Here is a 13951-nt window from a genome sequence, read left to right as displayed (position 1 = left end):
TGTCTGTCTGTCTGTCTGTCTGTCTGTCTGTCTGTCTGTCTGTCTGTCTGTCTGTCTGTCTGTCTGCTGTGGCTGGCCTTATTGTGCCTGCTGGAAATGCTGCATATATTTCTTATATGTCCTCGTGTTTAACAGGTTTTGCAGAAAATGTTGTGCTTTAACATCTTTTTAGGGTGATAAAGTGAGTGGTTGGTTGTCACCTGACATGTAGGTGTTTTTTGTTACAGACTGATGCTTGTTAATGTGTTTCTGAGGTCTGCATTCAGTCATCGGATTTACTGAGTCAAGAGAGAGAAGGGGGCGTGTTGGAAAGGAGCAGAGGGAGGGGAGATATAGTACATTGCAGAAGTACACATTACAGCCACAACTGTATTTTACTTTTTATGTGATAAACAAACACAATAAGTGTATAACTGTGACTTGGTAGACATTATTTACAAATAGAAACATCTAAAGATAGAGTAAATACTTAGTGGAGGTACCATCTTCTGCATCACAGATGTAATCGGTTTGGTCTCTACCAGCTTTGCATATCTGGAGACAAGAAATGTTGCACATTGTTGAGATGCAGCAGATTCTCAGTTTTATTTATGTCTGCATGTATTTTGACCAGAACCGTTCTGGTGTAGCTCTGGTTGTGTGTTAGGATCATGGTTCTGCTGGAAGGAAACCCTCTACTCTAGTCTCAAGACTTTTGAAGCCAAATGTTAGTCTCATCGGACCAAAGCACCTTTCTTCCTGTTTTCTAATATTCTTTGACCACAAACAGAGCTGCTGCATTCCGGTTTACCAATGAGGTGAGATCTGAAGGTGGTTCTATACAGGTTTTACTTTGGGTAGAGAATCAGAGTAAAGTGGGCCCTTTACATAAATATTACACTTTTCAGATTTTTTTCAAAATAAAAAAAATGGATTAGTTTGGGTCAAATTCACAGTTACGTTTTACTATCTAAATAATAAATCTAAATACTATATAATAAATAAATGCTTTAATATTGGTGATCATGATGGAACAAAATGTGTAAAAGCTAAAAGAGTGCGGGTCCTTTTGCATGGTACAGTATCTCCCTCTCTTTCTCCTCCTCTGCCTCCTCCTCAGCAGAGCCGTGTAACGTTGTGGTGTGGCGGTTTCCATGGTGACCGACCCCCTTGTCATTTATGCCTGTTTCCCTCTCTCTGCCATCCCTCCCCATCCAGCATGCTATCGCTTTTTGTTTGAAGGAGTCGGGGAACAAACCTCCTGTGGTAAAGTATTACACCTTGCTTTCCTCTCACTGCCTAACTGACCAGTCGATCGCCACGCCACTCACCTTAGACTGAATGATATCACGCTAATGGTCGCTCCAACCCTCAGAATGAATGGCACTGTTTTAACTCATCAGCTTTCAGCACAGCTGCCCTGCATCCATGTTTTCCTGTTGGAACTCTTTGTAAAGAGGCAGACTGTTGATGTATGATAGAACATCTTCAACTGCTGCCATCAGGGCTGTGCAGCAGAAAGTTACAGTCGATTCACTCAGTCATGCAGCACTTTTATTGTTTGTCACAAGTCGACAATAAACGGAGATACCATCTAAGCTCTAACACTCATAATTTATTTTTATTTAAGAGACTTTAAACTATTAGAAGTGTCACAACTTTTTGTTTCTGTTGCATGGAAACTTTCTTGTTTTCACTACCATTTTTCTAACCAAGGCCTTTTCTGCTCGATTTAAGCTTTGCCTGGCACCACCTGGTTGCTTAATGTGTATGTGTTTGCAAGTGTTTTTATTAAAAGCAGTTTGTGCTTTTTGTTTACATGGGACTTTCTTCTTTCTGCACTGGCTTTTAAGCTTGACCCCATGTTGTTTTTTATTCTTGTGATGAAAGGCGTGCATTGGCTGGTTCCTGTTGACAGGGTTCCTACATGTAGAAAGTGTTTCTTAACCTCACACATATTCAGAGGTCTCAGTCCATTTTGAGCTTTTATGGGCGGACTGACTCTTTTTCCATATTTATCCAAAAATTAATCAAAATAGGAACCCTGTAATGTATTTTTGTTTTGCTTCTTTGAGTCTAGTTTGAATTTCTGCTTTTTTATTTGTGCTCAGCAAAGCTGTTTCCTGCTGTCTGAGCTCAGTGTTCGTCATGCTTTTCTTTTGCGTTGGAGGAACTCTTCCCTTTTACCTCCCCGTCTAAATGTTCTTTTCATCTCCTGTCTTGCTCTTGTCTAGATCCGCTATAGAAAGGACAAAGTTCAGTCCAAGCTGACTCCTACTTTTCCTTTGGTTTCTGCGATCAAAGATCTGTCTAATGGCTGCGCCATAGCTGCTGTTCTGCACTACTACTGCCCAGGCCTCCTACCTCTAGAGGGTACTAACAAACACATATGCACTGATGCAACATGTAAAAACTCCTTTCACACTAAATGGAAACCATTTGTAAAGATCCATAAATCCTGTTTTCATACGATATATAACATTAAACACAATAACAATCTGATTAGTATTTAGTAGGGTAAAATCTTACACATTAATATATCTGACATTTTTTATCCATACTTTGGCTTTCTAGGAATGTCAAACTACTATCATAAAATGATCATCCATGTCCCCCTGTGTGGTCTCGTTCCAGATGTTTGTCTGAAGGACACCATGTCTGTGGCGGACAGCGTCTACAACCTCCAGCTGATCAAGGAGTTTTGCGAGAGTAACTTGCAGAGCTGCTGCCCCCTTGCTGTGGAGGACATGCTTTACGCACCACCAGCTCTGCATGTAGGCATGAAGATCTTTAACAGCAATGATTATCAAGTATAAAAAATAAACAGTACCTATTGGAATTCGTGTCATTTTCAGCTAGCCCTACATCATCTCTGGCGCCTTAGAAGGAAAACAGGAAGAAAGCGGTTGTTATCTGAAACTTTTGCTCAGTACTTTATTAATGAACCTTTGTATATATTTATATGCACAAAAAGCCTGTTGGAGAAAATAATCTGGTGGGGTATGACTGATTGTTGTCATTATTTTCATATGCCTTATAATCTACTGTAAGAGAAAATATAATTTATCAACCAGAATCCACATGAGATCTAAGATCAGGAATTAGTGGGAAATTTTTTTTTTTCCTTTTTCAAGTTTTTAGATTAGTATTCCTTATTTAGACTGAAAATACATAATTTTAAGTACACTATTAATGGTGATGAGACATTTCTTCTCTTTAGCTGAATATAATGAGCTTCCTAGCAGAACTGCTGGAGTGGTTTGAGGTTAAGAAGCCTGATTTTGTGAAGCCCATCCAACCCATCGATCTCACAGGTTGGTACCCTCACCAAGCTGCCTTTATGGTGTCTCTTGTTGCTTTGTGCATGTTTTTAACCCCCCATGTGTGTTTGTAAATGCTTTAGATGTCACAGGGTTACTCGACTGTACGAGTCCTGTCGGTGGAAACAGCAACAGGTACCATTTTCCCGTTATTCACACCTAAACAACACTTTTAATATTCAAAAACCTCTCATCATGGAAACAGTCTTAAATCAGGTCTTAATTGTACAATATTTCGTTTAATAACACAAAAGGGAAAAAAACAACCTTTCAAGTACAGATGAGGACAATTTGGTCTTTCAGCTTATTTAAACATTATTTATTTGTCCTGCAAGAGCATCAGTGGAAATCAGCAGTCTAATCTATGCCTGCAGGCATGAAGTAATTTTGATATTTGATAGTAAATTTTCCAAACCATGCCAAAATATTTGGATATGATTTATTATAACCCTTAAAGCAACACTTTAAAAGTAACTTTTTAATCTTCTTAAAATATTTTCAGCCCTTTTGTGATTATTCTTCAACTGAAATGCACATAAAAAAAAAGAAAGCTTTGAAGATGCAGGTCGTGGCCTCCAGCAGGAGATGGAGTCAAAACACTGAGCTGAAAGGATTATCGCAGAGATTACTTATTCTGTGGTCAAATTGCCTTCATTGAGTCCAGATCTTAATCCCCATCATCTATGCAGGTGTGGAGGCAAAAACATTAAAAACAGAGAATGCTGGAGCAGCTCCATCATGCAGATTGGCTGGCAAATGGAGCCATCTGGTTGTGATTTTAAGAGATTACATGTGGTTGGTGATTGCTGGAAAAGTTTCAGCAACAAATTATCTACTTAACCATCTACCCTCTAACTACCATCTCTTTATGACTTAGCTATTTTAATTTCTTAAACAGGAACTATTTGAAGGCTATCAAGCTGAAAATTCAGTGTTGTGGGTTTCAGATCCGAGGTATGAGTGGAAAAAATTAAGGAAATCAAACTTTTTTTGTTTTAAATTATTAAGTTTCTTTTTTAAGATGGTCTTCTTGTATCAATAAATAGATTTTTGTAAAATTCCAACAACAACAAAACACTCTAAAGTCTAAATAACTAGGTTCAGACTCCAGTAATGAAATATTTCTGTTTCCTCTGCTAGCAGTTCTCCATCGTTCATCTTCAAACAACCCTTTGTGCCAATCTCCTCTCCGGTGTCTCCAGGTAAATAATCACCACTTTGCATCTTTACAGGGATGGATGCTTTATTATACTTTCATTGACTCATTTTAAACACTTCTTGCAGAAAACAAGAGCTGGACGAAGAAACAAATCAGGTATGTTAATATTAAAGCTTGTTATAAATGTAAACGTGTTGCATTCGTATTTTGATTTCTTACTCTTCTTATGTTGGCTTCTGTGGTTTCTGCTTCTTAAATGCTCGTGGCATCCATTTTTGTGTCGTCACCCACCTCTCTGCAGTCGTCCTCTGTCAGCAGTGACTTTCAGCATCCCATTCGGCCTGGACAGTGATGTTGACATTGTCATGGGAAACCCAATAGATTCTGTCTTTCGCTCTATCAGCACCGACAACCTCACCGGCACCCCGGCTCTGAGCTCACCGGCAGCCTCAACAGGGATGACTCGTGTCCCGTTCAGCCCTCCAGAGGACCTCAGCCACCTGGTCAGTGCTTCGGCCCCTTCGCAGCACTCCTCCTGGGTCCCATATGCACAGACAGCACCGCTCAGAGAGCTGCCCACCATCGAGGAGGCTCGGCAGGTGGTTCTTATACCCGGCGGCAAAGATAGGATGAAGGGAAGAACGTCAGAGAAAAGTGGACGAGAGGTTTTTTCCTGCAGGCCAGAGCCCAGGCTGTGTCCTGATGGAGCTCCTGCAGGTTTCTTTTTGCACTCCCCTGAAGAGGACAGTCCCCAGCTCAGCAGCTCTGCTCCCTGTCGCGCTGGAGTCCAGTATCGACCAGTCAGGGGGGATGCTGGAATTGGTGAAAGGCAAGGTAAGAAGGACAGATCAAAAAAGCAACCTGATATGTCACGTGATGACGACTCTGTTCTACGAGATGGCAGCATTGACTCTTCAGAAGCATCAGATGAAGCTCCCAGAAATGTCCCTGGGAATATCCGGCCCTCTAACGGTAAAGGGAATCATAACAACGACAGTCCACGCATGACCAGCTTTGCTGAACGCAGAGACAACAGACGAAGACACCCCGCCACCCCTGGAGAGGAATCAACCTCAGCTCCAACCCCAACCACCCCAGGCACACCACACACCCCTTCCACGCCAGCGTCTGGTCAGCAAGGGAGTCCAGGTCCCCGAGGGTCCGAGCCAGGCTCTGAAGCCTGGGAGCTTGGAGCACGACTGGAAGAAAAACGCAAGAATATCGAAGCTCAAAAGAGACGAATCGAAGCCATTTTTGCGAGGCACAGGCAACGGCTTGGGAAAAATGCTTTCCTTCAGCTGAAAAGAGAGCAAGGTGAGGGAGGAGTGGAAGGAGCAGAGGAGGATGGGTTGACCCTTGAGGAGCGTCTGACTCGCATGGAGGAACAACTGAAACAGGAGGAGGAGAAAGAGACAGAGAAAGAGAAGCCGTCTGTTTCCAACCCTCCTCGTTTGGAGAAACAGGTCACCTTCTCTGTGGAGAGCAAGAAAGGAGCAGAGAAAGGAGCAGAGAAAGTAGCAGAGAAAGGACCAGAGACGGTAGATGGAAAGGGCCGGGAGAAAGGAGGAGAGGCTGTCATCGTGGAATACAATGAAGTGGTGCAGAAGCTGAGTGAAGCCTTGCAGTCTCTCCAAAAGGACATGCAGAAACTAACAGAACAGCAGCAGCAACTCATGAGCAGCCAAAGACCCCCAAACGTACCTAAGACCTTCCCAAGAAGCAATAGTAGAACCCCCCCTCACACCCCGACAAAGACACCCCCGAGAACTCCTTCCAGGAGCGGTACTAAGGCTTGGGTCATACCTGCTGCTCCTAATTCCTCTGAGACTACTTCCCCATCCCGCCGCTCCCACATCCTTCCCCCATCCACCTCCCCAAAGGTGATCATCTCCAGCTCCTGTCCAGCTCCTCGAAGTAAAATCCACTCCTCATCCTCCCCCCGCAGTCCCAAAAACAGCAGCCGTCCCCACCACCAACCTCACCCACGGCCCTCAGAGCTCAAATTCCCTCCGCTCAACCGAGTCTTGACACCGACCCAGAATGTGGACACCATCCCACACCTGCGCCGCGTCTCACCCAGCAAGTGTCAGGTCCAGACCTCCTCCTCCTTCCGCATCGGTGGACCCCGAACCCCACAGGAGTCCCCTCGGACTACACAGCAGATGCCTCCTGATGAGAGCACCTCAGACACGGGTTCGAGTGAGACACCCACCCAGTTCAGCCTGGAGCTAGAACAAGAGGATGCAGAGTCAGTAGGAGCACTGCCCGTCCTGCCTCAGATCAGACAGGAAAGGCTTAGGGCTGCTGGAGGCAGCAGCTCCGGTGCTCCCTCTGAGTGCTCCTTTGAGAGTGACACCCTGTCCCTCTCAGCTGCATATAGCGCAGGAGGAGATGGGGAAAGAGGCGACAGTGCTCAGCAGCCCTGCAGCCTGACTGAGGCGTTGCAGTCTTTTGCTGGAGGGCCAGAGGGGGGCAGTGATGAACCAACCGATGAGGGTCAGGAGTTTTCCTCTGATTCCATGAGCGACCACACAGAATCTGCTTCAGAAGCAGGGAGACGCCCACTTCCTCAGCACCAAGGTCCCGTCAATATAATTGGTCAAGCTACTGCTGACAGAGATGGGGGGCCTGAAGCACAGACCCAACCAGCAGAGCAGCAAAGCAGTTTCACTGAGACAGCAGAGCCAAGCGGAGAGAAGGCTGAACCCGGAGCAAGAGGAGGAATCGGATTCTTCTTTAAGGTTAGTGTTTATACTCAACAACAAATCCATCACATTCAAAAAGGACAGCAATAAAAACAGTTTACAAAAAAAGGGTATGACATTGTTCAATGTTTCCTAGACGCCCTATTTTTTAATCTATGGAATTAAAGGTCTGAATAATACTGAAATATAATAATACTGAAATTGTTCCTTATTGTTTCACTACAATCCCAAAACTTTAATGTGTATTAGTACATGTAGCGGCTAAAATCCTATATTTTAGGCTACTGGTTGTTATTCCTGAAGGCGTTGGTTTTACGTACGCTTAATTAAGACCATCATGCCAATCTTTCCTTTGACTTATAATAAAGTCATTTATTAACATAACAATGTCCATAGTTTTACCAATTGCCTTATGTAAATACATACATTTGACATAATCTAAACAAAACATAGTAGAAAACTGTTGCCTCCTCTCATTAATTACACCTGAACAGAATGGTTGACCTTAAAAAAAAACCATCCCCCATCAAACAATCAGAACTCAAAATGAAATACGCCAACTGGTGGCGATAAACACAGGACAGGACAAATGGCTCCTACAGTAGGTATATCACAGACCAACACGCACTGATGAACTTTAAAATAGAAGGGAAATGGTACTAGATTTTCAAGAAGGGTAATAAATGCCTAAATCTGGGGGAGCTGCCGAGGAGGGAGTCTAATCACGGGGAAATTATTAGTTCTGCACCTTGTTAATACAGGAATCCCAAACATGGATGTTACAGCACAGTGCTGTGTGGGTGCTTTCTTCTGCAGGGGTGTAGAAACTGACCAGAGTTCATGGAAAGATTGCTGAAAAGAAATAAAGCACAGCTCTGGAATAACATCTAATAAAGGCTGCAATGGATTATAGATTGGGGTTAAAGATCATCCTAAATCTAAGGAAGGAGCCGCACGTACTTCAGATCAAAGTATATTCATGGCAGATGTCCTAACCTTCTGGGAATCTCTGCAAATTCCTAAAATGGATGTTTAACTGCACTCTATCCAATCACGCTAAGGTGAAATAGTTTTGCAAAAAAAAAAAAATATATATATATCAAAAGATTTAATCTCTAGAAGTGTGAAGCTAGTGAAGATTGGGTGTCTCATAAGTTTTAAATATCAACTCTGCGTGGCTGATTGCAAGTGCAACTTGTTCATTATTCTGTAGAAAAAAGCAAATTTATTTGGGTTTGTCTCATAAAGTCCTAATGAAATGTGTCAAAGTTTGTGGTAGTAAGATTTAAAGAATGTATGAACAAATCAAAGGGTCAAACAGTATAATCTAGATGCATTGTTTAAATAAACATATATGATGATAGATGGTCACAGTTTTGTTTTATTGTAAAACACTTTCTAAACCTAGAAGACAGTTTAGTTTTTCCTCTCCGAGTTTAGGCCTCAGCAGCCTCTTTCATTACAGAGCTTACTCTGCATAATTATACTGCATAAAACTGACCAAGAGATCGTACATTTTACCAACGTGATCTTTCTGATATTTTTGCAAAGGTTGATGTGTTTTGCACCACTTAAAGGCTGCCAGACATTTGCTAGTTAAGTGAATTGTGGTTTGTTTGTAGGAGGATGCGCACAGTGAAGGGGAAATGGCTCAGCGCAGAGCTCTGCTTTTAGAGAGACAGCAGAAAAGAACGGAGGAGCTGAGAAGGAGAAGACAATGGCATGAGCAAGAAAGAGAAAACAGGTAAACCCCACATATAAGTATGTTTCACAAGTTAATGCTTTCCATTGTTTAAATTGTGTCTCCTATTAGAAGCCAGTTTGCTAACTTGAGAATAACCTTTGGACTTGTGTTTTTTCCCCAGACCGGCATCATCTGAAAGAGGGGCTGCATCCCCATCCAATACGCCTCCAGCAGTCACCACCTCACCTTCCCCCACACCTCCTGCAACTCCCGCTCGGCGAGGCGATTTCACACGAGGGGAGTATGAGCGAAGACATCAGCTTAGAATCATGGAGGACCTGGACAAAGTCCTGAAGCAGAAAACAACTAATCATCAAGGCCGAAGTTCTGTTAAGAAAACCCGCTCAAGGCCTCGCAGCATGACCCGGGAAGAAACCAAGCTGTCTCTGAGTCCAGCCAAGGGAGCAACTGGTACAGTGAGAAAATAAGGAGAAAAATGAGTATGTGTTTGTAGCTTCAGTACTAGTCATTTTTATTTTATTTCCCTAGGCTCCAAGATGACAAAGGTCTACTCTCAATCCTCACTAAACCTTGCAGCCACAGATGAGTCTGGAAATAATGGCGACTCCACAAAGAAACCCCAGAGGTATACCTGAATTTGACACTGCTTTCCAGGTTTTCTGTCAATTCCTGTTACCTGATTATGAGAGCATAACGCATTTAAATAAATAAAAAACAGTGCAAACCTATCAGCTGATCTTCTGCTGTATGTAATTTCTGTTTCATGCTGCTGCTAATGCCCAAAAGTCCAGTTTAAAAATGGCACTTTGCTTAATCCCTGTTCCCACCTGGGTTAGACTTATCTCAATGTTTAAAATTAGCAAGAACAAGTCTTCTCTTTGATTTTAGAAGTCTTCAATTATGCTTGGAGATTGCATTATGTGTGAGAGTTTTGAGAATACACCAAGCTTCCCTGTTAAACTCTTCTTGGCTGCTTCAAGGAGAAGCCTAAAGGCAGCAGAGCTAGCGCCTCTGCATGGCTCAGGGAGAAGCAGACATGGCCATGTGTTAAGCTAACCACAATCATGCCCAACTAGCAGCACTGCATTATACATGCATTACATCCCGACACATAGCCAAGCTGTGCACCAAAACACTGTTAAAATAAAAGCAAAACATGTTACCTACTGTGGCTGGATTTTGACTACATCTTGGACACTCTAGTCTGGGCTAGTATCAGGGAATATTCTAGCCAACACCTCATTTTAATAGTGCAAACAATGTAAAACTTTAAACTGAATAAGACCATGCCTCAAGCAAAGAGATGTTGTATGTTTATATTTCAAGCTATCTTGCCAAATCTCATTGTGCAGTGCAATGCCTAAATCCTCTACCCACGCAAGCTTAGTACCCTCTGTGATGGTGGGTTAAGGTCCTGTAAAATCACCATCAGTCTTCTGTCAGTAGTCTCTAAGTAGATTGTAGAATTCCAATAGAACTACATTTATCAATCTGACTTATACCAGGTTAACCCAAAACAGGCAATTCACTGCAAATAAATAAAAAGCTATTCTAGCAGGAAGAGTAAACCAAGAGTGATCCCAAACACTTGCCACAAGCAGCTATTAGGTTTATGGGGCAATTACTTTTTCACATACAAAATGTAATGGTGAGGTGTATGTTTTAGCACCTATTACACAATATTCAGCCCCCTGAATATTGAAAACTATCAACTAACTATCAACAGATGTAGCTAATTTCATTGTCACCATCTGTTGATAGTTTTTTCTCCTCTGTGGTAATGCTGAAACTGATGGTGGAGGTGTAGAAATCTGAGTTTGTCCAATTAATCCCTGATTATAGGGACTATTGGAGCTTCCATATTTGAAGCTTTGCCACTATAGATACCTTTTATATCTGCTATAAATTCAGTGATGTGAGTCATACAGAGGCTGGGATTGGCAAATTAAAAAGTAAATAAAATTGCATGCAGTTAGAAAAGCTTATTTAAGGCAACAACAACAAAAAAAACCTCGGCTTACTTATAAACAAGGCAACACTGTGGAGAAATGTGTTGTTTTTGCTGCCATGTTTGTCTGATTTTGAGGATGATGTTGAACAATAGAAAATGGTTTTAACCTACATGTCCTACTCCCATCTCATTCATCATAATTAATTAGATTGTAAAAAGTGTTATGTCATCCAACAGCCGTTTTGATTCCCCTTCACGATGCGTGACACCAAGCCGACCCATAAATCAGAATGGAGACAAAGACTGGGAGTCTGGTTCCAATGGGACCTCGCCTGCCCCAGAATACACAGGTACATCACCACACAGCACAGACCTGCATTCAGTGATTGGATGCATACTAGCACCAGATGAATTCAGTCTTAGTATAATGAAACAGTCAGTCGTGTGTAAGTACATTATTTAACTTAGTGTAGATGTAGACTAGTTTAAGATTTGGAGAAAATCAGCTATTAATAGAATCAAAATATAAATCTATAATGTGATTAACTAAACTGGCTAATCAAATTAAAGTTCTCTGTCTGGTAAGAATAAAGTCTGTATATTCAAATAGTAATGTTTTGTTTGCTTAAACAGGGCTTTGATCATCTGTGTTACGTTCTTTAGAAATAAGCAGGAGAGTCCCTGTGTTCAAACATGGCTCTGTAACGCTAATAACTGTGACTCTCATTCTCAGGTCCAAAACTCTTCAAAGAACCAAGCTTCAAGTCCAATAAATTCATTATTCACAACGCTTTGTCACGCTGCTGCCTGGCTGGGAAGGTGAACGAGACGCAAAAAAACAAGATCGTTGAGGTTAGGATATATTTTGTTTTTTTAATGACATTTTTCTCATAGTGTCTGAGGATTAAAAAATAACCTTTTTATTTTGGTGTTCTTTTTGCTCTGGTTTCAGGAGATGGAAAAGAGCTCTGCCAATCACTTCCTCATTCTCTTCCGCGACTCCAACTGTCAGTTTAGAGGCGTTTACACCATGAACCCTGACACGCAGGAGCTGGTGCGGCTGGCGGGCGTGGGCCCTCGGTCGGTTAGCTCCAGCCAGGTGGAGTCCATCTTCAAATACAGCTCAGACAGGAAGCAATTCAGCACCATCCCATCAAAAACCATGGGGATGAGTGTGGACGCCTTCACCATCCCCAGCCAGCTTTGGCAGGGAGGCGTTGGAGGAGGAGCGGGAGGAGGCAGTAACCGGAGAGCAAGTGTCACCAAGAAGGTGGCTATCTCTAAGTGAGGAGGAGTGTAAATTAGAATGTTATTAAATTGGAGAAAAAAAAAATATTCGGACACAAATCTATTTATGTGCACACAGATTCTGTGTAATCTCTCCCATTTTTCAGAATTACAAACCTATTTGTATTTCTATTCCCTTTAACATCTATTTAAATGTTCACTGTGTAACAGAGACACACTGTAAAAGAGAAAACGGAGCATTTCTTTCAAAAAAGACAATTTCCTGTTCTTTTTAAGTTTGAAGTTCAAACCTCTCTGTGGAGGAAAATCAAACCCTTTTAATTTGCACATTGAGGAAAGCATGTTGATAGGCTGAATAGTGCCTATCAACATAGGAAAATGCCTTCAAGTCACATCAGATGGCTGACTTTGATTTTTTTTTTTCTTCATGTTAACTCTCCCAGTACCTGTTACTATGTGGATAAAAGCACATTTGATAGCCATAAGTATGTGATGCAGAGATGAACTGTGTTCAACTTTTAGAGGACTTTGTTTGGATGTTATTTGATCCCAGCAGTTTTCAGACATTATCACTGCAGCATGAAAGGTTCTTTACTCCACGTTGTGAAATATCACAATGTAAACTTGTGATTTAATGAAACTGATGATGTGAGAGCATTAGATGCTGCTTTAAACCTGTTTTTGTACAATAAACTGTTAGCATAATGCCGAATGACATGCAAGAGGAATCTGGACTGTCATACTCTCAGGTGGAGATAAGTGCTGATAGTCTATAAATAAATACAAACTTGAATTACTTAATTATTCTTTCTTTTTAAGATTATAGTACCTGTATGCTCCTTCTTAACACCACAGGATTCATTTAGAATCAAGTTCAGGGGGATCTTTGGGTTTACACAACCTTGCTAACTCCAGATATCTGTAACAGAGGAAAGAATAATGGGCCTAATCCTGAGGTCCTGTTATTGCTGTTTAAGATTTGGAATCTGTTCTGACCTTCTTACTGCAGATTGGACGATTAAAACAGCTGAAGTTTGTTTGAGGCTGGAAGTTTGAGCCTTTGTTCCTGGTATTGATGTTTGTAGCCATAATTGGTACCGTATATTATTATAGGTTATTTCCATATTTACTTGGTCATCGTAAAGATGTAACAGCTTCACCGAATATTCAGAGTTGAGCTCAATCATTGCTTGAATTTACAGTTTTTTATGGATCGTTACAGACATTTCTGGATTTCTAAAGTAAAACAAATGTAAAGGTACAGTGGAGGATGTTCTTCCTCCTGGTGTATCATCTAAATAAGTGGTCCTCCTAATTGTCAATCTTTCTGGTTATATGTTTACATAAGGCCGTCTTACATGCTCGTCCCCATTTTTACTTACCGGTGGTGAGTCTGACATATTGGAAAATTTGCAAATCTTATTTTGGAAAGTAAACTTGTATGAGTGATGCAAACAGCAAATTTTAAACAGAGCGTGCACGAGGAGAAACGGGCTTATGCACACGTTTAGTAGGCATTTCCTACAGGTATAGGGTTGTGCATGTGTATTTTTTTTTAAGTGGAGAAGGCTGATCTATTCAAAAATGTATGAAAATCCTCCACTATACCTTTAAAAAGCTTTTCTCAGTCTCACCACAACAAGTTTTTAGATGCAGGGGAACCACCAACATGGATAAAAGTTTGTTTTAACAGGGTGACCTGCAGGACTCTTCTGTGGGTTAACTATCACATCATAGATGCTCTTTCCCGCAGCTGCCTTTGAAACTGACCCAGGTAATCTGTGTCCATCTACTGAGAAGGAACCATCACTCCCATCTTCAAGCTGCTTCCTGATTCCCAGCTGTGAGTTGAAATAAGGTAAATAGGTTTAAGTCAAAAAGCAT

General features: G+C 41.6%; 1 protein-coding gene across 5 annotated transcripts in view; it reads left to right on the top strand.

Moving 5' to 3' along the window:
* The window catches only part of LOC107090077 (calmodulin-regulated spectrin-associated protein 3-like), a 21571-nt gene extending 8417 nt beyond the window's left edge, over nucleotides 1–13154 (top strand). Inside the window, exons 1-14 of one of the 5 annotated variants that reach the window (XM_015383251.1) lie at nucleotides 1064–1245; nucleotides 2214–2352; nucleotides 2614–2753; nucleotides 3200–3293; nucleotides 3383–3434; nucleotides 4440–4501; nucleotides 4584–4614; nucleotides 4760–7199; nucleotides 8786–8907; nucleotides 9029–9318; nucleotides 9397–9493; nucleotides 11057–11169; nucleotides 11553–11671; nucleotides 11772–13154. In XM_015383251.1, coding sequence (XP_015238737.1) covers nucleotides 1159–1245; nucleotides 2214–2352; nucleotides 2614–2753; nucleotides 3200–3293; nucleotides 3383–3434; nucleotides 4440–4501; nucleotides 4584–4614; nucleotides 4760–7199; nucleotides 8786–8907; nucleotides 9029–9318; nucleotides 9397–9493; nucleotides 11057–11169; nucleotides 11553–11671; nucleotides 11772–12107 — 4122 coding nt within the window. In that variant the 5' untranslated portion in view covers nucleotides 1064–1158 and the 3' untranslated portion in view covers nucleotides 12108–13154. Of the gene's footprint in view, nucleotides 1–1063; nucleotides 1246–2213; nucleotides 2353–2613; nucleotides 2754–3199; nucleotides 3294–3382; nucleotides 3435–4439; nucleotides 4502–4583; nucleotides 4615–4759; nucleotides 7200–8785; nucleotides 8908–9028; nucleotides 9319–9396; nucleotides 9494–11056; nucleotides 11170–11552; nucleotides 11672–11771 lie in introns of those variants that run through there. The other 4 variants (XM_015383249.1, XM_015383247.1, XM_015383248.1 and 1 more) reach the window with 4 other exon arrangements.
* The last annotated feature ends 797 nt before the right edge of the window (nucleotides 13155–13951 follow it).

The sequence above is a fragment of the Cyprinodon variegatus genome, unplaced genomic scaffold (genome assembly GCF_000732505.1).
Source record: "Cyprinodon variegatus isolate N-32 unplaced genomic scaffold, C_variegatus-1.0 Scaffold278, whole genome shotgun sequence".
NCBI classification, from domain to species: domain Eukaryota; kingdom Metazoa; phylum Chordata; class Actinopteri; order Cyprinodontiformes; family Cyprinodontidae; genus Cyprinodon; species Cyprinodon variegatus.
Note: the sequence above shows the minus strand (reverse complement) of the source record. Positions and strands in the feature narration are given on the sequence as shown.